General features: G+C 49.3%; 11 protein-coding genes across 11 annotated transcripts; 3 read left to right on the top strand and 8 right to left on the bottom strand.

Moving 5' to 3' along the window:
- Positions 1 to 88: 88 nt before the first annotated feature.
- On the bottom strand, positions 89 to 2913 carry N7481_003988 (uncharacterized protein; the record flags this gene model as incomplete). The annotated part of the gene is made up of 2 exons (XM_057263207.1): positions 89 to 433; positions 493 to 2913. The coding sequence occupies 2 exons, from the start codon at positions 2911 to 2913 to the stop codon at positions 89 to 91; spliced, it is 2766 nt and encodes a 921-aa protein (XP_057124868.1).
- Positions 2914 to 2944: 31 nt separating this feature from the next.
- N7481_003987 (uncharacterized protein) lies at positions 2945 to 3220 on the bottom strand (the record flags this gene model as incomplete). Its single annotated transcript, XM_057263206.1, has 1 exon — positions 2945 to 3220. One exon carries the CDS (start codon positions 3218 to 3220, stop codon positions 2945 to 2947), a length of 276 nt encoding a protein of 91 aa, XP_057124867.1.
- A 1054-nt stretch (positions 3221 to 4274) lies between these two features.
- Positions 4275 to 5023, bottom strand: N7481_003986 (uncharacterized protein; the record flags this gene model as incomplete). The annotated part of the gene is made up of 2 exons (XM_057263205.1): positions 4275 to 4447; positions 4528 to 5023. 2 exons carry the CDS (start codon positions 5021 to 5023, stop codon positions 4275 to 4277), a joined length of 669 nt encoding a protein of 222 aa, XP_057124866.1.
- A 206-nt stretch (positions 5024 to 5229) lies between these two features.
- On the top strand, positions 5230 to 5789 carry N7481_003985 (uncharacterized protein; the record flags this gene model as incomplete). The annotated part of the gene is made up of 2 exons (XM_057263204.1): positions 5230 to 5232; positions 5307 to 5789. The coding sequence occupies 2 exons, from the start codon at positions 5230 to 5232 to the stop codon at positions 5787 to 5789; spliced, it is 486 nt and encodes a 161-aa protein (XP_057124865.1).
- An 865-nt stretch (positions 5790 to 6654) lies between these two features.
- On the top strand, positions 6655 to 9739 carry N7481_003984 (kinesin family protein; the record flags this gene model as incomplete). The annotated part of the gene is made up of 3 exons (XM_057263203.1): positions 6655 to 6854; positions 6924 to 8641; positions 8781 to 9739. 3 exons carry the CDS (start codon positions 6655 to 6657, stop codon positions 9737 to 9739), a joined length of 2877 nt encoding a protein of 958 aa, XP_057124864.1.
- A 710-nt stretch (positions 9740 to 10449) lies between these two features.
- On the top strand, positions 10450 to 11237 carry N7481_003983 (peptide-methionine-S-sulfoxide reductase; the record flags this gene model as incomplete). Its single annotated transcript, XM_057263202.1, has 3 exons — positions 10450 to 10711; positions 10808 to 11126; positions 11204 to 11237. The coding sequence occupies 3 exons, from the start codon at positions 10450 to 10452 to the stop codon at positions 11235 to 11237; spliced, it is 615 nt and encodes a 204-aa protein (XP_057124863.1).
- Positions 11238 to 11483: 246 nt separating this feature from the next.
- Positions 11484 to 13243, bottom strand: N7481_003982 (MATE family efflux transporter; the record flags this gene model as incomplete). The annotated part of the gene is made up of 2 exons (XM_057263201.1): positions 11484 to 12296; positions 12350 to 13243. 2 exons carry the CDS (start codon positions 13241 to 13243, stop codon positions 11484 to 11486), a joined length of 1707 nt encoding a protein of 568 aa, XP_057124862.1.
- Positions 13244 to 14072: 829 nt separating this feature from the next.
- Positions 14073 to 15320, bottom strand: N7481_003981 (aldo/keto reductase; the record flags this gene model as incomplete). Its single annotated transcript, XM_057263200.1, has 4 exons — positions 14073 to 14585; positions 14646 to 15020; positions 15076 to 15220; positions 15271 to 15320. The coding sequence occupies 4 exons, from the start codon at positions 15318 to 15320 to the stop codon at positions 14073 to 14075; spliced, it is 1083 nt and encodes a 360-aa protein (XP_057124861.1).
- A 540-nt stretch (positions 15321 to 15860) lies between these two features.
- Positions 15861 to 16634, bottom strand: N7481_003980 (DUF3425 domain-containing protein; the record flags this gene model as incomplete). The annotated part of the gene is made up of 1 exon (XM_057263199.1): positions 15861 to 16634. The coding sequence occupies one exon, from the start codon at positions 16632 to 16634 to the stop codon at positions 15861 to 15863; it is 774 nt and encodes a 257-aa protein (XP_057124860.1).
- A 618-nt stretch (positions 16635 to 17252) lies between these two features.
- On the bottom strand, positions 17253 to 18074 carry N7481_003979 (uncharacterized protein; the record flags this gene model as incomplete). The annotated part of the gene is made up of 1 exon (XM_057263198.1): positions 17253 to 18074. The coding sequence occupies one exon, from the start codon at positions 18072 to 18074 to the stop codon at positions 17253 to 17255; it is 822 nt and encodes a 273-aa protein (XP_057124859.1).
- Positions 18075 to 19073: 999 nt separating this feature from the next.
- On the bottom strand, positions 19074 to 20948 carry N7481_003978 (uncharacterized protein; the record flags this gene model as incomplete). The annotated part of the gene is made up of 3 exons (XM_057263197.1): positions 19074 to 19772; positions 19828 to 20439; positions 20490 to 20948. 3 exons carry the CDS (start codon positions 20946 to 20948, stop codon positions 19074 to 19076), a joined length of 1770 nt encoding a protein of 589 aa, XP_057124858.1.
- Between the last annotated feature and the right edge of the window lie 97 nt (positions 20949 to 21045).

Below are 21045 nucleotides of genomic sequence, written 5' to 3'. Positions count from 1 at the left end.
GTCTGAGAGGTATGTCATAGACAGGGGACTTCTACGTCCCTGAACGCGTTGTCAAGTGGCAACACTCATGATGGCTGAGGGTGCTACCTCATCGAAAGTTTCTGCCATTTGTGGCAACCCTCTCAAATTCAAGTCGGGGTTGATATCGCATTGGTCCATTATCATCGAGCCAGGGAGCGAGGTTCTTGCATTGGCTGACGTCAAAGGTTCGGAGCTGATGGCAGCCTTCAGCCACTGCTTCAACACCCACTCCGGTGACTCGAACACAACCTCGCACAGATAGGTGTTGGAGGGAGAGAAGGTGAAGACCGATACTTCGAAGGGATGGATCGGAAATCGCGGACCCGCAAAACGACATGTTGAGATATTTCAATTGCGAGCATTGAAGGGCAAGAACTTCGGTGGCTGTGTCGGACAATGCACAGCAAAATGACTGATAGGGTATATTAGTATTCGATACTCAAGCTCGGTAGGAAGTGTCAAATCTCTTACCAGATCTAGTTCTTGCAGATTTTTGGCGGCATTCGTCAAATGCACGATGGCGTTGTCGGTCAGGTATGTGCAGTCCGCTAAGCACAGTCTTCGCAGGTTGGTGAAGCGAGCATTTCCCCAGTACTGGAATCCTTGGTCCGTAATGGTGGTACAGCGAGTCAAGTCCATTTCTTCAATTCGACCCGCTGCATGTGACGCAATGTGGTGCATTGAGCGATCAGTTACATGCTTGCAATATGAGAGCGTGAGCTTTCTTAGCCGCGGACAGCCATATACCAAACCATCTTCTGTCTGCATGGTTGGCTTAATGGATGCATTTTTGCCTTCGGTAGGCTTCTGACCCCCAGGCAACACCCACCCAATAATCCGGGCCATAAGAGTATCGCCTACTTTGCGGCAATTGCTCAAGTCCACTTCCTTTAACTCTGTTGCTTTGCTAGTCATTTCGAGGATAGCAGAAGCCGTCACATCCCAAACGCTCTTCATCTTCCATGTCGTGGCATTGGGTGCGCATGTATTGGCTAATGCGTTGAAGCCCTCATCTGTGATATGAAAGCAGTTATTGACATTCACCGAGTTGGGGCGATTGCCAACAAATGGGCAAATGATTTTCACAAGAGCGTCATCGGTGAGTTGGCGGTTATATACACTCAAGTCGAGATCACGAATCACTTCAGGAGACCTGGTGAGAATTTCAGACCAGTGAGAAGACACTGCACGTAGTCGAAGCAAGTGATGGAGTTCAAGAAATTTGAAAATGTTCAGAAGGACACTGTCAGGGAAGATTCCGTGGTGACCGTCACTGGAAGGGCGCGGCACTTGATGTGGTTTTGACAGGCCAAGCGTGTCTGGAAGTGCAAGAGAAGACGAGCCAGCCGACCGCGGTTCCGTCGGAGATTGCCTTTGGTACTCACCAGTGACTTCTTCTGGTGTCAAAGGTGCTACTGAGCCTCGGCGACTTCGAAGTCGGACTTTGTCCAAACCAAGACTGAGATATGGATCGGGATCTGATGGTCGCAGTACTGCTTGCTCTTGATCTTCGACCGGCGAAGACTGATGCGGACCATCTAATTCAGTCTCTGTCAGGGTCAATAACGGCATTGACTTTCTCCGAGAAGAGGCTCGATCGTCGAATTCCAAGTCACCCAAAGGAGGCTGTTCGTTTGTTGCATCTGTCATGACTACATCGCCGTCGGCAGTAGTCTGAAGTCTTTCTTGAGCGGTGCGCTCTACTGATTCACGGATGTCACTCGGGCACATTTCCCAAAACTGAGAGAGGACCTCCCCACTGAGCATCAAACATTCGACCGACGTGACTGAGCGAACGGTCGCTGTTCTTCGAGGCGCAAGTGACAAGCTGACCACTTCACCAAAGTATTGCCCTTGTTTAAGCCGAGCCTTGATTTCTGTCCTCGTACGATCGGACCCATTCGGTTTGTGATTTAAGTCGTCATTGGGTTCGGCTTTTTCGGTAACGACCTCTACCTCACCTCGTACGATGAAGTAGAGTTCGCGTCCTTTGGAGTCCTGTCGGATGATATCCGTAAATGGAGAGAATGAGCGCGGTTGCGCATTGAGGCCCAAGAAGTGGAGTATATCGGGTGGTAGACCGGAGAATAGAGGCAGCTCTTTGAGAAGGAGACGAACGTTCACTAGGCCATTTGCAAGAGCACTGGAAGCATCTCGCCGGCCCGGACTCGGTGATTTTCGCTTTTTATGTACTGAATTGACGCTTAAGTCTTCCTCGGCAGCGATCAGGTCTTTGGCGTGGTTCTCCCTCAATCGCTTCGACCCTCTTCGCATCGGGCTCGGGATTCTTGGGGGATCTAGATCCACGGCGGGCGCGGATGTCTCTTTCTTTTTCTTTTCTAGAATCATGAGCCGCTCCTGAGCTTCTTCTCTGATTGCCTGTTCGACCTCGGGGAAGCGCGGTAAAATATTGCGAAAATCTTCCTTGGTGAGCACGACCAGCATGCACCGTGTCCGGGCGATGATTGTTGCTGTGCGTGGACGATCCATCAACACACCAATTTCTCCAAAAAAGGCACCGGGCTGGAGCTCAGCATATATGCTCTCACCGTCTCGTGATGTGACCGAGACGGCACCGCGCACCAACCAGTACATCGCCTTTGCATCATCACCTTCGGTCAAGATATAGTCGTTGGGGGCGTGGAGTTGTGGGCGCAAGTGTTGACCGACCTCAAACAAGAAGGATTCTGGGACGGCCTGGAAGAGGGGGAAGGAGCGCAACCTATCGACTAGTTCGAGTGGGAGAGCTTTGATGTTGGAGGAGGCTAAAGGTGAAGGTCGCGCAGGACGATTGGGGTTCAAGACTGAGTCGAAGGAATGGATCAGAGAGACGGTGTCGGACATGGCTGAAACGGCCTTGGTCGGGCCTCCAGATCTGCCATGGCGACGCATCGTGGGCAGTTGGCACTGCGGAGGGGGAAGTTCAGATGAAAGAGGCGACCGGGGCTTCCAGCTCCAGCATCAATAGAACGATGACGTCGACGAGAATAGCAGCAGCAGAGTCGAGCTCCGCGTCGGCATCGCATCCACACCCAATGGGTAGATCGTCGGCGCTAGCAGAACGGCATGTGCGCAGGGGGGAAGAGCTGGAGGGGTAGTTGACAACGGTGAAGGATGTCGGAGCTGGGGGGGATCCCTTCAGGTGAAGGTGGGGGGGCCGACTCTGCGACGTCAAATGCGGTTGAGCTCCACCGATCATCTGGAAAGCTTCGGAAACTCTATGACAACCCTCATAGTGCTCCACCTTGGCCAGATCGGATTTCTTCACTCTCTTCTTTGTCCACCGATGGGACTTGCTATTCGATGGAGGGTGGCTCTGTTAATGGCAATCCAGTCAATCTTGATCGGTTTATTGCATTGTGGTGGCTTACTACGGAGTACAAAAGGGTTAGGAAGAGCTTGAAGAAGCAAATATCATTACGGTATGGTACAATTGATAAAAATATTCTGGTAGGGGTTTCTCCTTCATAAATCTCCCTTCCTAAAGCTAGGTACGATCTAATACTGTGTACGCACAGAAGCCATCGACATCATTCCTCAGGGTTTGGCTTCACCTAACAAGTTCAAACTGACAAAAAAGCAATTAACACGGGTAGGAAAAAAGCCACGCTCAGCCCTGTACCTAACCAAAGCAGATCATTTCGTGGCCTTGTGCAGTACTTTTGACAGCTATGGTCGCCAGATCGATTGGGTTCGCAGCTCGCTGGGAACAGGCAGATGCAATGCAAGAGGTCACGTGCCATCAATACTCTACCTGGGAGGCAGAGCTGAACAGAGCTGGCCTGGCTAGGAGGAAATAAAAATGAATAAAGAGAAGAGTTCTTCAAATAATATAGTACAATAGGGTATCAAAATGTAGATAGTACATCGGAAAATAGAAAGATGTGAAGCCCGGGCACCCATGAACTCTGGCCCGGAACTCACCGATCAGGGTTTCCGCGGGAGTTAAAAGACACCAAATAGGAATGTCTGGCACTCGAAAGGGGCCTCCTAAGGTTTAGTTGCGGGGAGCTTTGAGACTGTCCTCAATTCGTATTCCCAGCATAGATGCAGCGGCGTGCATGGTTGTTTGATCCATGTCTCGGTTCACAACCAGAAACGCGTGGACAAAACGGATTCCAAGGGATTGTCTGCAATAGCGACACTATCTTTCAGCTGGGAGTTCAATGGGCCGAGATAGGTGTTGTCCAACTGCAAGACAAAGCAGCCTAGGAGGTTGAAGGTGGAAGGTGCATGTATGGGGTTGTTCCAGCTCAGACAGGGTTTCCATCCGTAGCTTGTGGTCGCCGCTTGCCCAGGAGAAAATCCATATATGCAGGGTGGTTTCCTTTCAGTGATTCCAAGGCATCTTGCACCAATCCATAACCAAGTCCAAACTTCAATCCGAGCTTCGCCGTACGGGCGGCAGTGTACACATCGTGACGAGCTGGGGGACAAATCAAGTTAGCTCTGCTCCATGGGCCAGAAATGGAAAAAAGAGGTCATCGCCCTAGCATTAACACTTACACAGCAAACTGTATACTCCAGAGAGTGACAAGCCCGCCGTCACGGTCGAGAGAAAGTCCCGCTTCTCGTGGCGAGCATAGTCCACGGTTTCCTCAAAAAGACAAAACAGGAGCGAACCAGCCCCTAGCCTAGATGCTAATTTAACACCGTCTTTCACACCGCCGACAATTGAGATATAGTTCTTCGTTTTGTGGTACTGCCACCAGCCGGTTGAGGTTGTGGGAAATCGATGTGCGTTTTCTGCTCGAAATTGAAGGCCTGTCTTCTTGCTTCCGTGAACATAACCTAGCGCCACGCCGACCGATATTCCGGACAAGGTCGCATAAGGTATACGCCTGCTGACATCAATGCCTAAACGTGGAGGGCTGTCGGATTCGAAGAGCTTGTCCCAGTGAATGAGCCTCATAAGCACAGCGCCGCGCATAGTGGGCGCGGATGATGGCGAAGAAGACTCATTTTGCGGCTGGCTGTCCTCCATGTCGGGGACTGGTGGCATTGGGAGAACAACTTGTTGAGGATGAATGATCAATCGTCTAGGTGGATCACAAGTGAGAGGGAGGTTCCATAATTCAGAGATGGGCAAGGCAGCACGAGCGGCAATAATCCGCCGTCCCGCCGCTCTCCTCTCCGCCTCCGTCACCGTCTCCAGCTGTGCAGGTCTAGTTCAACGCAAGTTTGCCAATTTCGAATACGTTCTACAATATGGTATGCTATATGCTTGCCTTTGATTTAACCCTGGATAACTTCCTCATGAACCAAGCTAACTTGCTACACGCCAGCCACCCAAAAAGACTAATCCGGACTCAAGGTCTGTGACCATCCTCTTCAAGAAGAACAAAACCACGATTCTCCTCTCCCTGCAGCCCCACGAACAGCTCCAAGCCGTGAAACGGAAGGTGCTACAAGCTCTAAAGGAGCGCGATGTCCGTGAAATCAACGGCGATATCGTCCCCGACGACCCAGCTGAGATCGAGTTCGGCATTCCGATTGACCGCAGTGATCTGGAGAAAGGATGGACACGCCTGAAGACGAATACATCAAATGAAGAGACTGGGAAGAACAGCGGCAGCGCTCTGGCAGATACAGTCTTAGATGCTGATCTTGGAAATGGAAATTGGGTGGCATTCCGCTTTGGCAAGGATATTAAACCAGAGGAAACTAAGGAGGACGAAACCGCGATGAGCCTTGATCTAGATGACCCTGGCTGGGATGTGGTTGTGCCAAGCTTTGACGATGAAGAGGAGGGACTTGAGGAGGCATAGCGGAAGCAGTCTCTGATAATATTTATCATTTTCGACAAAAGAAAAACGATTGAGGGCGAGGACTCATGGCGCGGGGAGGTCTATTTGCTATCTATGTTGATGGGGTTTCTTTTCCTTTTTCGGGATGGCGTTATGGTCACTCTAGGAACTCACGAACACGTCAATAGACTTTCAGAACAAGCATACAATTTGCTGCTCTAATTATCTAGGTCCTTAGAGTAAGGTAGATAGATGTACGAACCTCGACGGCGGACCTCGCGAGAACCAACCCAACGGCTATCCAAAGCAGCTCCTCCAATAGCCTCCTGGGAAAGGCAGTTAATGCAAGGGGTCTGCCAAAAACAATCGTGGAGCAATCCAAGTATCTTCCACACAACATCTATGGATCAAGATCTCGCTGTCATCGCAGCCAAATACCCCACACTGGTCACGGCCAAGACAAAATGGTGCGTGGTCACTAGCAAAGGGGTGCTGTGTCAATAGTCTGAAACACCCTAGTGCCGCCTTAATACTATACAGAACTGACCGCCAAGCTATAACACCACGGCGAAATAAGGACAATCACCACCTTCAACCCTGGTTGCTCGTAGCAACGGAGGATCATTTGTTGACAAATTAGATCGACGCCAGGAGCCTCTTCGGAGAATACTGCATCCCATCTCGTACCCCATACGATACACCTTGAGATCCACACATTCTTCTCTTCATTATCATCGACAACCTCAACCCCCTGCCTTCGTCGACGCAGGGTGTCGCCCAGCTTATCTGGCACGGCTACAAACACAACACGACACGACACAAACACGACAACGACACACGAAATACGACACGATACAACACGATACGACACGACACCACCACCACCATGCCCGTCTCCGATGGCGCTTCCTCAATCAATGTTGCGGTTCGAGTTCGACCCTTCACTATTCGAGAGGCAGCGCAGATCGCCAAAACCGATGACGGGCCTCTCTTTCTCGGCGATGGGTCGCTGGCTGGTGCCCCAACCCCGAAGCTCAATCAGAAAGGGATTCGCTCCATTGTCAAGGTGATTGACGACCGATGCCTGTGAGTTTCGATGCGACACCACCCCTCTCTATACACACAGGTCAATCCACTGACACTCTGTTTTTCTAGGGTATTCGATCCCCCAGAGGACAACCCCGTCCAGAAGTTCTCCAGGAGTGTCGTACCCAACGGCAAGCGAGTCAAGGACCAGACATTTGCCTTCGATCGCATTTTCGACCAAAATGCCTCTCAGGGAGAGGTATACGAATCCACCACTCGCTCTCTTCTCGACAATGTCCTCGATGGCTACAATGCCACTGTCTTCGCATATGGTGCGACTGGTTGCGGAAAGACACACACAATTACCGGTACAGCACAGCAACCCGGAATTATTTTCATGACCATGCAAGAACTATTTGAGCGAATCGACGAGCGATCTAACGAGAAGAGCACCGAAATTTCCCTCTCATACCTCGAAATCTACAACGAAACCATCCGTGACTTGCTTGTTCCCGGGGTGTCTAAGGGTGGTCTCATGCTTCGCGAAGACGTGAACCAGGCGGTTTCGGTGGCTGGGCTCTCTAGCCACCACCCTCAAAATGTACAGGAAGTCATGGATATGATTGTACGCGGCAACGAATGCCGTACTATGTCCCCAACAGAGGCGAATGCCACCTCCTCCCGATCCCACGCGGTTCTTCAGATCAATGTTGCTCAAAAGGATAGAAATGCGGACGTGAATGAGCCCACCACCATGGCTACTCTCAGTATCATTGATCTTGCGGGAAGTGAACGTGCGAGTGCGACTAAGAACAGAGGCGAACGGCTACTCGAAGGTGCCAACATCAACAAGTCTCTCCTTGCCTTGGGCAGCTGTATCAACGCCCTCTGTGATCCTCGGAAGCGCAACCACATCCCTTATCGCAATTCCAAACTCACTCGACTTCTCAAATTTGCTCTTGGCGGAAACTGCAAGACTGTGATGATTGTCTGCGTGAGTCCATCAAGCCAGCACTTTGACGAGACACAGAACACGTTGCGATATGCAAACCGAGCCAAGAACATTCAAACCAAGGTTACTCGCAATGTTTTCAATGTTAACCGACACGTCAAGGACTTCTTGGTCAAGATTGACGAACAAATGAAGATGATCACTGAGCTCAAAGCACAGCAGAAGGATGCGGAGCAGCTAGCCTTCGCCAAGTTCAAGAAACAGACTGAGAAGAAGGATGCTGTTGTACGTGAAGCTGTCGCTCGTATTCGCAATGCTTACGAGCACACTCTTCCGGAACGACAGGAGAAGACTAGCAATATGCTCAAGTTGAGACAAATCAGCCGCCGTATAGGGATCTTGTCGTCTTGGATCGCCGCTTTCGATAACGTCTGCGCTTCGCGAGATGGCGAGGAGGACTTGGTCAACCTATGGCGGATTCGAAAGACAGCGCAAGGCATCTTGCTCGAACTTGAAGACAGCCGACACCATTATAATCAGCGGTTGTCGAAGAACACCTGGGACCGAGCGATGAATTCGGCAGTTGAGAACGCGACCAAGCAATTACGAGAGTTCGAAATCAGTGACAACAGCGACTTCGCCAACCTGGACCGTGAGGCTGAGGTGTTACGGTCAAATGCAGAGCGTGAGGCCTTATCCGCGGTTGTGGATCAGGACAAGGCTGGCGAGGCAGTTGCTGTGCAGGTTCTCTTGCAGGCCCAATTTGAGTTGATGGCATCCATCGAGGATATCATGGAACTCAACGCATCCGAAGCCATCAGAAAGGGTCGCGTTATACTCACCAAGATGCTGGATAGCTGCGAAACAACAGTATCCAGCCTTGTCAAACCGGATGGTAGCCTACCTGCACTCCAGATACCCCCCCAGTCCTGTTAAGCCAGCGAGCCCCCCAAAGCCCAAGAAAAGATTCAGTATGACCAGCATGCCACCCCCCAGAACTTCTCTCGCCCCAGCTATACAACTTGCCCCGGTAGCACCGCCCTCTCCTACCAAAGGCTCTCCACGGCGCCGAAAGGCTGCTGCTGGTCGGAAGAGCGTCAGCTTCACGCCAAAGAAAACACAGGCGAAGGCTGTCAAACGATCAGTCCGCTGGAAGGATGACGAAGAAGATGGCACCCTAACGGAATGGCAGAAGACCCCTCAAAAGACTGTCGATTCTGCCGATGAAGTTAGTAGCTTCGAAGAGCCGACACTACCCCGGGGGGCGTCACCAATCCCGCGAAACATTCCACGGATATCTACTTCATCAGGCTCAACTTCACCACCGCCCGCACCCTCTGAAGAGCCCTTAAATATCCCGAAGAATAGTGGCCGCTTCAAGGCAGGGTTCTTGTCAAAGCGAGCAGGCAGCTCTCCTTTGGCACCGCCGCCTACGACGAGTCTACCTATCTCCTCAGACAACGAGAACTCTCCACTTCGAGACATTGAAGGAAGCAGCTTCCTAAACCGAGCCTCCGCGGATCGGCCATCACGAATTGCCGTCCGCAGCCCGAGCGCAACCTTTTCAAGCAGCCCAGCATCCGAGAACAAGGAATGGAAATCCGATAAGGAAGATGCTCTTCAGATCAATTCGGCCATGCGTCGCATCTCCACTTCGCACTTTGGTCCTTCGTCCAGCAATTCTCTGCGAGTCCATCGCCGCCGCAGCCCCACCTCGAATACATATGGCAGTTCCCCTAATGATGGCAACATGTTCACCGCATCCCAAGCACGCCGTATGGTCAAGAGTGATAAGGAACTCGAAGGCAAGCACCGCGTCCTGAGCCCTCACACTTTACCTGTGATGAAGAACACCGGTCGGCGCACCACCTTGGGAGGTGAAATTCGACCTCGACACGCAAGCCTCTCAGGCCGAGACGCTCTTCGTCTCAGCGCAATTGCTGCACCTCCAATAGACCGAAGCCAGGACTTCTCCTCTGTCGGTCTGCGGTAGACGATTTATTTGACGTTTCTCCGGTACTCCCCCCTGATGTATCGAAGCTCGGCATCCCATGGCGTTGGCGCAAAAGATACCATCCATTTTTTTCTTTTCTTTTCTTTCTTTTTCAAGCCGGCAGTTCTTTTTTTCGGCACGGTTACTCATGGATCTCACGGTGTTTATTTCCACTTTCTTCCTTCACTCTTGTTGTTTTATTATGCTCCCTTGATACTGGATGCGTTGCTCGCCCAGTTGTTAAGGATTCTTTATTTTTTCTTCTTTCGTTTGACATATTCTTCTCGTTGTGTACATTACTGAACTTGGAGTTACTCCAATGTGGTCTCTACTATCATTTGAATCAGTTCAGATTTATTATTATTACCATGCTGGTGTCAAAGTAGCTGTTTGTAGTGCGGGTAGGCCGGATCAACATAGCCCAATGCGGCAGTTGACAGTTTCGGCAGTTTCCCCGCTGCTTTGCTTTGTCAGATAGGATGACGCCATCTACATACCCCCGACCTACTTCAACTGAAATATTTCTCTTTCTACGCAAAGCTACAGGTAGCTCTACTAAATCCCCATTTCTCAGCGCTGGGACTCATAACCTCCGCGATCGCAGTCCTACCGACCTCGCCCCGTCGCGTCTGCTCCCACTTTCCCCCCCACTTTTATATCGAGTTCCCCACCTAGACACCAGAAATTCCAGAAATTCCACAGAAATTCCGATGCCCTCCGCTGCACCGATTGCCTCGACTCTTTTCTCACGCCTTCTCCGTCCATTCTCTACCGCTGCATCGGCCGAGTCTCAATCGCGCAACATGTCCACTCAAACCGCAACCGTAGCAGCTGGCTGCTTCTGGGGCGTCGAGCACCTCTTCCGCAAGAACTTTGGCAATGGAAAGGGACTTCTGGACGCTAAGGTCGGCTACTCCGGTGGTCAGACTAATTCGCCCTCCTACCGCGCTGTGTGCAGTGGCTCTACTGGACGTAAGTCTCCAACAAATTATTCTGCGCCGATTTCGCATAGGGTCGCGTGTCGCTATCAAAACCGAGTACTGACCTTCCACTCTTTTCGTTCAACAGACGCCGAAGCTCTTCAGATGACCTTTGATCCTTCCCTCGTCACCTATCGCCAGCTCCTTGAGTTTTTCTATCGCATGCACGATGCTTCAACCCTGAACCAACAGGGCCCCGATGTCGGCACCCAGTACCGCAGTGTCATCTTCACCCACGGCGAGGAGCAGCAACAGATCGCAGAGAGCATTACCGATAAGGTTAGCAAGGAGTGGTATAAAAAGCCTGTCTCGACCGATGTCGTACCCGCTGGTCAGTGGTGGGATGCCGAGGAGTACCACCAGCTGTATCTGAAGAATAACCCCGCCGGATATGAATGCCCTGCTCAGTAAGTGATTTTACGACCCTCATGGGAAACAACTCCGCGATTTTCATGATTTGATCGATTGCTAATCTTATCTCCAGCTTTATTCGGGACTTTCCGCCTCTTTCCGATTGACTAGGATCCAAATTTTGAGAACATATGTATATGTGGTCCCCAGTCGCTCGTGTGATGACAGAGCGCCATGAGAATAAATTCTCAAATCTGGCATGTGTCACGACTTATGTACCTTTTGATAGAATAAGGGCAACCCATTCATTAATAAGTCCTAAATTGTTTATTTCAAAGGATACTAATGTTTTCCCTTTTTTGTTTTCCTTCTTAGACATCTAAACCCCATTTCTCAGTCGTAGGCTTTCTATCTCAAGATGATGCCACCGAAAAGTCCATTGAGGCTTCTCGGACGCACCTCGCCCAATTAATTTGACTTAGATATAGCCACTGGGCAACGAGAATGCAGAAAAAGCCAGACAGTGCACCGATCCAAAGTCCCCACACTGTCCAATCCAGACCAAAGGTTAACCCGAATTGAAGAGGGAGGGCGACGATGGCGAAGATACTCGTCTGCAGATAGCTAGCATCCTCCGGTTTGCCAATGCCACCCAGAATTCCATTTGAACTCAAAACCATGCATTCAATAAAATGGGCCGCTGCACAGAGGGGCATCACTTGAGCGACTAATTCAATCACTTCGGATTCAGTCGAAAATATCTTCGCAATCGGGTATCGGAGCAAGGATAGCAATACGATATGCGCTGAAGCGATGCCAAAAGCAACAGACATCGCAACTTTGCACACTTTCCAGGCCGCATTGCCGAAGCCGAAAGCCAGCAAGTTATCAACACGGGCTCGGGTAGTAACTGACAGGGAGTATGGAGCTTGCCATACTATATTGCTCGCCGTCACAAGGATTGTTTGTGTGGCTAGAACGACTGGCCCAAGGTATGAGGAAGCGAGAGTGGTGATTCCGTAAATCAATGACTCGGCTTCAACAGTGAGCACATTGATAACAGCCAGTCGGATCATCGGGCCCCAATTTGTAAAGGCTCTGCGAGTAAACCCATTCCAACACTCGTCGTGAGATCCCCAGTAGACGTATAAAAAGAGCGTGCTCGGGAGTAAGTAGTCGGTTATCGTCAAGGCAATAGGAGCACCGATGAAGCCCAATTCGCAGTACTAGTAGGATTTGCGGTTAGCGCAGTTAGAAATGTTGTGCTTGATGAACATACCCAAACTAAGAACCAATTCAGAAACGCATTGATAGGTGCGCAGACACTCAATACATATGACGATGCCGAGTACACACCCTGGGCCTGAATGTAGCGCTTCGCCGCCTCAAAAAGTGCGTAACCGGGCGTCCCCCATGCAACGATGCGGAGGTATCGACCAGCAAGAATGGCGGTTTCTTCATTGGAGAGAATGTTGGGGAGGATCTGTTCGGCATAGCTCCAAAGAATTATGATAGGCACGGTGATGGCCAAAAGGAGATATACCATCCTTTGAAAATGGATAGCAACCAGATGAAGCATGCCAGTGTCAAATTCTTGCATACACAATGTATCAAGAGCTGCCGCAAGGCCATGGTAAATCATATATCCCGTAAAATTGGCCAGCATGCTAGCCATACTCGCAGCTCCGAGCTCGATTGTCCCAAGACGCCCCACCGCAATGATGCTTACTGTGGAGAGAGAACATTCAAGTAAAGCTGATAGAGCCAGTGGGGAAGTGTCTCGAATTAGACGTTTCGATTCGCCTCTCCATGACACCTCATCGCCATCGCCATCACCATCACCACTATGATCACCATCCGGGAAAACATCCCCTAGCGAGTCATTGTGAATCAAGGGTGTCGTCTCGTTGAATATTTGGTCGGTTGATTGTTTGACCTTGGGAGGGCTTTTTTCAGAGCAGAATATTCCACCAGCATCAGAGGGACCATACACAAGGTTGGAGGAGCTGTTGGTTGTGATTGTATATTCGTTAAATGTGTGATCGACTCTCCGCTTGCCGCCCGCACCACTCCCTTCAGCATGGAAAAAGGTTTCGTCGATCGGCAAGTGGCTTCTTTTCGATGGTGTGTATGTCCGCACGGAATCTCTATCAAAATCCGTTGGGCTCGCCATTTAGACAAAAAGAGAATTCTAGGCACCAGGTTGGAAATGGTCAAAGGTGTGTAGGAGGTTTGTCTGGTGTTGACCAGCACGAGGATGAGTTCGGCCGCTAAGGTGAGAAGCCGGAAACAAATTCAGTCTGGTGAAAGGAGGCAAGAAAAAGAGCTGGCTAAAAAAAAAACAAGCAACTTCGATTCTCACTCCCGCTGTGTCTATTTTGATTGTTGCAGGTAAGGGATCATCTACGCAAGGGAAACCTGCGTGTCTGATTGGTTCAACTGAGACTTTGCTTTTTCTTGTGCTCCTAGCTCTCCGATTTATCGATTTGAATGTGTACTGCCTGCCAGATGGTGGATCTTATGCAGTGCGACCGTAATTCGATAGCGTAATTCTTTCTGCATATCCATATTTGTATTCGGTGTATTGTACTATATTGTATCGGTCCTGCCATTTTGATCAAGTCTTCATACAATATCTAGGTTTGAATTTCGTACATTCCAACCAGAGTAGATAGTGGGGGAATTAGGCACAATTTAATGATGTCACGGAGAGTACAAACATATGGATTGAGGATGCAGGGACATTTGAACTACATAAAATACGAAGTGCCCTTGTATGTAGATATTACTCCGTACCAAATATCGTGGTTTCATCAGTGTTGACACGGCCAAAAGATGATTTAAAAATACAACAAGCAGAGCAAATAAATCGCATTGGTATCCAAATCTATCTTGAAACATGCACAAAGTAAACCATCACTAGGGATTATTCTCTCCGCGGAACTAGCCACATTAGCTTCATCCTCGGAAGCAGATAATGCATGTCCAATGGCCAGAATAAGCTAGTATCCCACGATAGCCTTCGGGGTGTATAGCTCTTCCAGGTACTTCAAGTCTTCCTTGCTCAAGAGTCCATCTTCGAACAGTTCGATGGCTTGAACTGCCTCATCGACTCTTTTGGTACTGGAAAGCCCGACAATGGGGTTCACACCCTTGGCCAGGCACCACACGATGCCGACCTGCGCCATACTGCAATTCTTTCTGCGCGCCAGCTCTTCGACACGACCGATGATAGCGATATCAATGTCCGTGGTTTTGCCGATCATCATTTCTGCAGTAATGTCATCCCCTTCCCGCACAGTCTTTTCTCCAGCCGCAGTGAAAGGTCGAGTCAGAAGGCCACGTGCCAGTGGTGACCAAGGAATAATACCGATTCCTGCGTCGCGGCAGTAGGGGAACATTTCACGCTCTTCCTCTCGATAGAGAAGCGAATGATGGTCTTGCATGCTGATAAACTTGTGCCAGCCGTTCTTCTCAGCGATATTGTTCAAGGCTTGGAACTCCCAAGTAGCCATCTGTCCCAAAAAGCGTTAATTCTCCATCTCAGGTATGTTGGATGGAAAAAAGTCACTGACCGAGCTTGCGCCAAGGTATCGAACTTTGCCGCTCTCGACAACATCATTGAGTGCTCGCATGATTTCCTCGCCGGGAGTTTCGCGGTCGAATCGATGAATCTGAAGGACATCCAGATAAGTACCTAGTCTCGCGACGCTAGCATCTACCGCATCGAATATGTGTTTGCGAGATAGTCCAACACGGTTCGCCATGACACCCTCGTTGATAGCTAGCCGGGCAATCGTTTCAAATTCCGACAAGCCATCAAGCTCTCCCGGAGCTGGAACTCCACCATAGCATTTGGAAAGAATCACAACCCGTTCACGAGGAATGTTATATGTCTTGAGTGCTTTGCCAAGGATGCGCTCAGATTCCCCGAAGGCGTAGACATCGGCCTAGACAATAATGGGTGAGCTTCTACCGGGGCAAAAGAATACAAGGTTATAGTACCGTATCCCATGTGTTGAGTCCATTGTCAAAGGCATGCTTGATAATTGGCAATGCTTGTTCTTCGGGGATCGTCCACTTGTCGACTGAACCAAACGACATGGCACCTAGAACAACTTGAGAGATCTTAAGACCGGATTTCCCAAGACTTTTTGAATATTGTTAGCAAGGTAAGTATTTGAAAAGTTGGAGACGTACTTGGTGTGCTTGATGCCCTTGTGGGCTTGATGTAGAGAAGAAAAATCCATTGCTGCTATTAGGAGGATATTCGATTGAATGATTGATTGTTCTAATGTGTGTGCTGGAAACTGAATAGGAATTCAGTGCCACTTATATATGTTTTGGAATCGCTATGATTTATATCCTCCATGTCACCAGATGCACGAGTATGTAGGCTGAGTTGAGCAAGATGGAAATGTATGGCCCGGAGTTAACTTTTGCGACCATCCGATTGGTCGGACTTTACGGATGCTCAACTCAGCATGCATTAGCGCCGCACGCACGTGGTGTCCATTGGACAACAATTAACATGGGTGGGGCACTTTCGATGGCAGTTTCTAAAGTGAAGGGTGAAACCAGTGATATGTAGTAGGACTCCATTATGATGACAATGATCTGATGTGCAAGCCCATGAAGTGGATTTGTGGGTCCGGCCAATACTTTCTTCCAGAAATGACTCCGATATCTCTCACCAAAAATAGGGCAGCTGATCGCCTCTGCTTTCATGCCACCATCGGCTTTGCTGGAAAAATCCGCCCTCCTCTCCACCAAGAACGAACCACCATTTCTTAAGAAACCAAGGTTGAGCCTCCCAGCTTCGCATATCCCAAGGTGCTCCTGATCCACTCGCGTCGTGCCTCTCCCCCCGAGTGCGAACCCCAACAAATGAGGCCACCGTTCTGGAGGTCCATGCAGAACTCGTCGGCGTTGAATACTGAGGAGCCCATAGCTACCAGGCGAATATATCTGTCGCGGAAAATGGGACACGGGAAAATATCGAGCCAAGGATGATGAGGATAGCTCAACTGTGTCTCGGTTGGTCGTAGATGTGGCTTTATCCCTTGAAACCCAGCTGAGCAAATAATCTGGTATTGGTCTTTTGCAAGAGCGCTAGGGTGGTAGAATGGTGATATCGATTTAGGATGGGTGATCTCTTCAAAAGTTAATCCAATAGATTCAGCATTTGCTCGAATTGCAGCCACGGTAGAGAATTGCTTCCAGCGGAAATTATTAGCGTAAATGTCTGGTAGTGAATGAGAATGCACCTGCATGCTGTTATTTGGAACCAGAATTTTGTCCGTCCGTGGACCAGGGATCCACGATCGATTTGAGGGACTTTCTGCACGAGCTAATGTGGTTTGTGTTGGTTGCCGATCGAGTTCATCCAGCCCAGCCTGAAGAATATCCCCGATGGTGATTTCTCCGGATTCCACTCTTGCTCGGGTAGTTTCATTGGTATGAGCAGCATATTTTGAAATTAATGCCAAAGCCTCCGATTGGCTTGAAGGGTCGAGTCTTGAGGGAGAGCGTCTAGTGTCCTGGGAAGGGCTGATTGCGGTCATAGCGCCAGGATTTGATGGCGAACATCCACTTTTTACCAATATTGCTTCGTCATGAGCCAGGTGGTTTTGAGCAGCCAGAAGCGTCTCAAGTGCTTGCATATGCTGCTTCTGCCTTTCCCCTAGCCTAGAATGAGACCTGATGCTTCAGTTGGAATGCGGGCCACATACTGTAGTTTTTCTGAGCTCGTACATTCTGCTGTCGCCGTCGGTCGCTGACGGGCCTTTTAGGCTGTAACTTGTCGGCCATTGTAACCGTCGATCTGTTCATAGGACGCCTCAAACGGATATCAGATGGATAACCACAAGGAGCATCGATAGTGAAGGTAGGTGAGAAAGGGGAGTTCAAGAGGTGTTGGACGGTGGACCGTAATTGGCCACCGCGGGGGCGGGCGGTGTCTGGTCAGCATTATCTACGTACAGCCAAGTACTACTTCAACGTCGGGATCATTGAGACCTCGAGTCAATTTGATCTGGGTGTCGGGTGGTGTTTAATCATTTGATTTTGTAGCTAAATTGCTTTTTGCAATCAACTATGTTACCGAGTTTCTGTATAGCCAACTTGAGACACAGCCTATAAAGTGAGGGTCTATGTGAGGAGGTTGTATTACATGCACAACCTTAGTTGACCAGGGCATATTTCTCCAGCGCATCATGTAACTTTCCAAATACACCTTCATGCCAAGTTTTTGCCTCTTTCCACTCATGTGCCGGCAGCGTCCCATGCATCATCCGCAACCATGCGCCAACAATGATATCGGCATAACTAGCCTGCTGCCCAAGCAAGAATGGACCCGTATTATCCTTTCGAAAAAGCTTGGCCAGTCCACCCAGTGTATCATGAAGAGATACTTTCAATTCCTCTCGTTTTTCGCCGCCTACGGTTAGATCGTCCCAAGATGCCACCCCTGAGCGTCGAACGAATTCTGCCCTCGTTTTCTCGGTCGTATCAGGATTAAATGGGAGACCATGTACCATGAGCAGAACGTGTGTGCTGAGGGCTGCGTCAACGTTCATGTTAAACCGAGCGTACTCAGCATATTCCTTTTCATTGAACTCAGACAATGGCGCAAACACCGCGAGGTCCTTCGTGTAGACATAGTCCAGCGTTTGCTGAGGGAAAAGATTCCCCGCGCCAGTTTTCGGATACACACTTTGAAGGTAGACTGCAATATCGAACGAGTCTCCGATTTTAGAGCCATGTTTTGAGTCTGTCATAACCGGTAAAGTGTGGTAATCCGTGCCATCGGCAAACTTGCGTGAGGCTGGCACGCCAAGATCACAGCGAGTTTTGGTAATATCTGGCATGTCCACCCATGTCGTTGAGTAAGAAACACCTTTGAAATTAAGTGCGTACCGGGCCTTCCAGGGATTCGGTGCGCACGGAGGACGCATGTCAATGTCGTACAACACAATAGTGGGAGAAGGGGTTGTGGCCCCCATGCTGGGTGGGTATGAAGAGTAGACGTTGATCTCGGTGATTCAATTGGTCAAACGGCATGCGTTTGAAACACGCAAGGCACACGGTGATTCAAAATATTTTTTTTTAAAAAAATATGAGAATGTGCCTTCAACTGCTGGCAAGCCAAGGCGATGGTGGCGGCCCCTCGCTCACACACCGCTTTTCAGCTCTCTCAGGGAGCAGGGTTACCGCCCATAATATTTCCCTAATCATAGAGAGATTTTTAGGGTTCAGATAATCTGAAATGACTGGCTTTCCAAGGCCATTCCATTATGGCTGTTTCTGATATTGCAAATTGAAATTAGGACTTTACTGGAGCTCCACAAGTGATCAGAGTCCAACGTGATCCCGGTCGTTGGAATCGTCAGAACAAGGATATTTCAGACCAATCACATTGAGACAAAAATGGTTATAAAGAATAAGATCGTGTATTGTGATACAGTATCTACTCATCACCTTGAATCTGTATCGTAATTTCCAATCTTTGCCTTCATTAACGGGGAGAGAAGAATATCAGGATATACCCAATAATGAAGATTTCACCATGGTGAGAACATGGATACGAACATAAAAGTGTAACTCAGCACGTATCCACTCGATCAGCCACCAAGCCACTGAATGGATTCAAAGAAGGCTCGGGAGTCTCCGGTGAATGTCGATCTAGTGGATCCGAAGTCATTATCAGTGGGGATCATATTGGATCTACACCATCGTCACGGCCTAGTGTTTGAAGTCCGTCTATAATGAGGTCCGGCAACTCCAAATGAGCTGCGGGTCTTGTCGGTGGAGGAATGCTTTGTTAGCAAGCTCATATGCCTAAAGGTAAATGTTCCATTTACTAGTATTGTTCACAGATCTCGTCGACTGGGTCATTAGATGATGAAAGAGTTCAATTGGATCATTATCAGATTTCGTATTAGTATGAAAATTTTTAAAAGCAAGTCTATCGGAAGGGTATGTGCAAATTCTAAGTCTAGCACTTAATCACGAACCACCAGGCCGTAGAATGAGACGGCTGTCGGAATCAAAACGCCCCAGAAAATAGCCTGCATAGTACCTCCATCGTCCCATCCGGCTTTTGAAGCCGTCATTCGCCCGAGGGTTCCACCAACGATGCCCATCCAGACGACGAAGAATCCAAGATCGTTCCATCTTTTCCAAGCTTGTCCGCGCTTGGTCATCTCGCTAGTCGATCGCATGGAGGTTCCCCATCCGTCTTGGAAAACGGTTATCAAACTCCAAAGATGGATCATCGGGAGAGGAATATTGTAGAACAGAAGACCGGGAACTATCCAAATCCACGAGTTCTTGGGGCCACGGTCTGGGTTGCGGCAATAATTATAGATGAGAGTATAAGCAATGCGAATACCGACATCGTACCAGTTGAAGTAGGCAAAGCATTCTCCTGTGATCAGATAGTAGAGAATATAGGCGAGTCCCAGGAGAGGTCCGGCCTCCCGCTTGACAGCAGCCCAGAAAAAGAGTGGGTTGGTAATAAGATAGAGCTTGGGTTGTTGGAAGGATTCAATGTGACCGGCTCGGCTCCAGCGGACCTGCTGCATGATCCAGCGACTCAATGTGGTTGGGGTATCTGTTGCTGCCAATGTATCAGACGCGTAGGTCACGGTCCATCCTCGCATGAGAAGGTTTGTGGTGAGGTGGCGATCCTCGTTGACAATCTAATTCACGATGTTAGAAAATTGCATGTAAGTGACGAGAAACAGGAAAGCATACCATTCGATGGCCCAGGACAGTTTGAGTGTACCAAGGGTACAGAACCGCAGACAGAGCGGAAACACGGAAAGCCGTGCTGGGACCACTTTGACAATCGCTAGTACCGGAAAGTGTTGAAACAGAGCGCGTCATGTATAGCTCAGACCAGTACACAACGCTACCAAGCTTGGTGCAGATAGAATCATCCTCATTATGGACAATCAGACCAGAGCTACCGCCACCAACATGCGGATCTCCAGCGATAGTATCGATGGTACATCTCAGTGAGTCGGGTAACACAATTGTGTCAGAGTCAGAGGACCACATGTATTCGATTCCCAGCATCTCAGAAATGACGATGGAAAAAATGAATGAAGTGAACATAATGCCCTTCTTGTGCAAGTGTGGCTGGTAGAGACATAGCTTTGTCACACCACCATGTTGGCCAAGCTTGAAATCATGCTCTGCGAGGATTTCTCTGGCAAGTTGACAGCAATGAGCGATGGTAGCTTCCATGTAGGCCTCCGGGGCCCGCGAGTTTCCATCGATGGTGGATGTCTTCTCGTAAGTATGCATGGCGACCTCTCCAAAGGGCTCGTCAATGTGAATGACCGCCGAATCTTCTGGGAAGACCTGTAATCGATTAGTATGGAAAGTTCAGTCTCGTTTATTTTTCTACTTACCTGTTGAAAAACTCGGATCATTTCCATGTCGGGTACATCCTCTCCATCGACTCCCACAAGTACTAATCGACACTCGGGGATATTTTTGTAACTTTCTAAAGCTCTAGCAAATAGCTCAGGGTTTTCACGGTAGCCCACAATAGTGGCCATGCATTCTGCACCTTCATTCACCTTGGGTGACGAAATGCTAGCCTTTTCTAGGTCTTGGCCCTTCTGCGGAAGATCCTGCAGCTTTTGCCGACGACCCTCATTCATGAAGCGATTAAACTCCGCCGAGAATATTGTCAAGAGGATATCAAGCGTCAAAGGATGGCGCGCGTAGCCCGTGATGACCGAGTAAATAGGAAGTACAATTAGACATCCTAATAAATTAAGGATTTGTCGTAAACGAGAGACTTCTGGCCCTCTCTCATGAAACGAGGAGAGGCGAGGATACAACTTTTCACTAAAGGAATCCATGGTGATGGTTTAACGAAAGTCGATACAGAAAAACACACTTGCCGACTCACTCACGTACCCCGTTAGCTACCCAAGTGCTGGTGGGGTTAGGAGAGAG

The sequence above is a fragment of the Penicillium waksmanii genome (genome assembly GCF_028829765.1).
Source record: "Penicillium waksmanii strain IBT 27052 chromosome Unknown utg000004l:1.0-5674109.0:1.0-5678898.0, whole genome shotgun sequence".
NCBI lineage: Eukaryota > Fungi > Ascomycota > Eurotiomycetes > Eurotiales > Aspergillaceae > Penicillium > Penicillium waksmanii.
The sequence above is the reverse complement of the archived record's forward strand: the minus strand, read 5'-3'. Positions and strand labels throughout refer to the sequence as shown.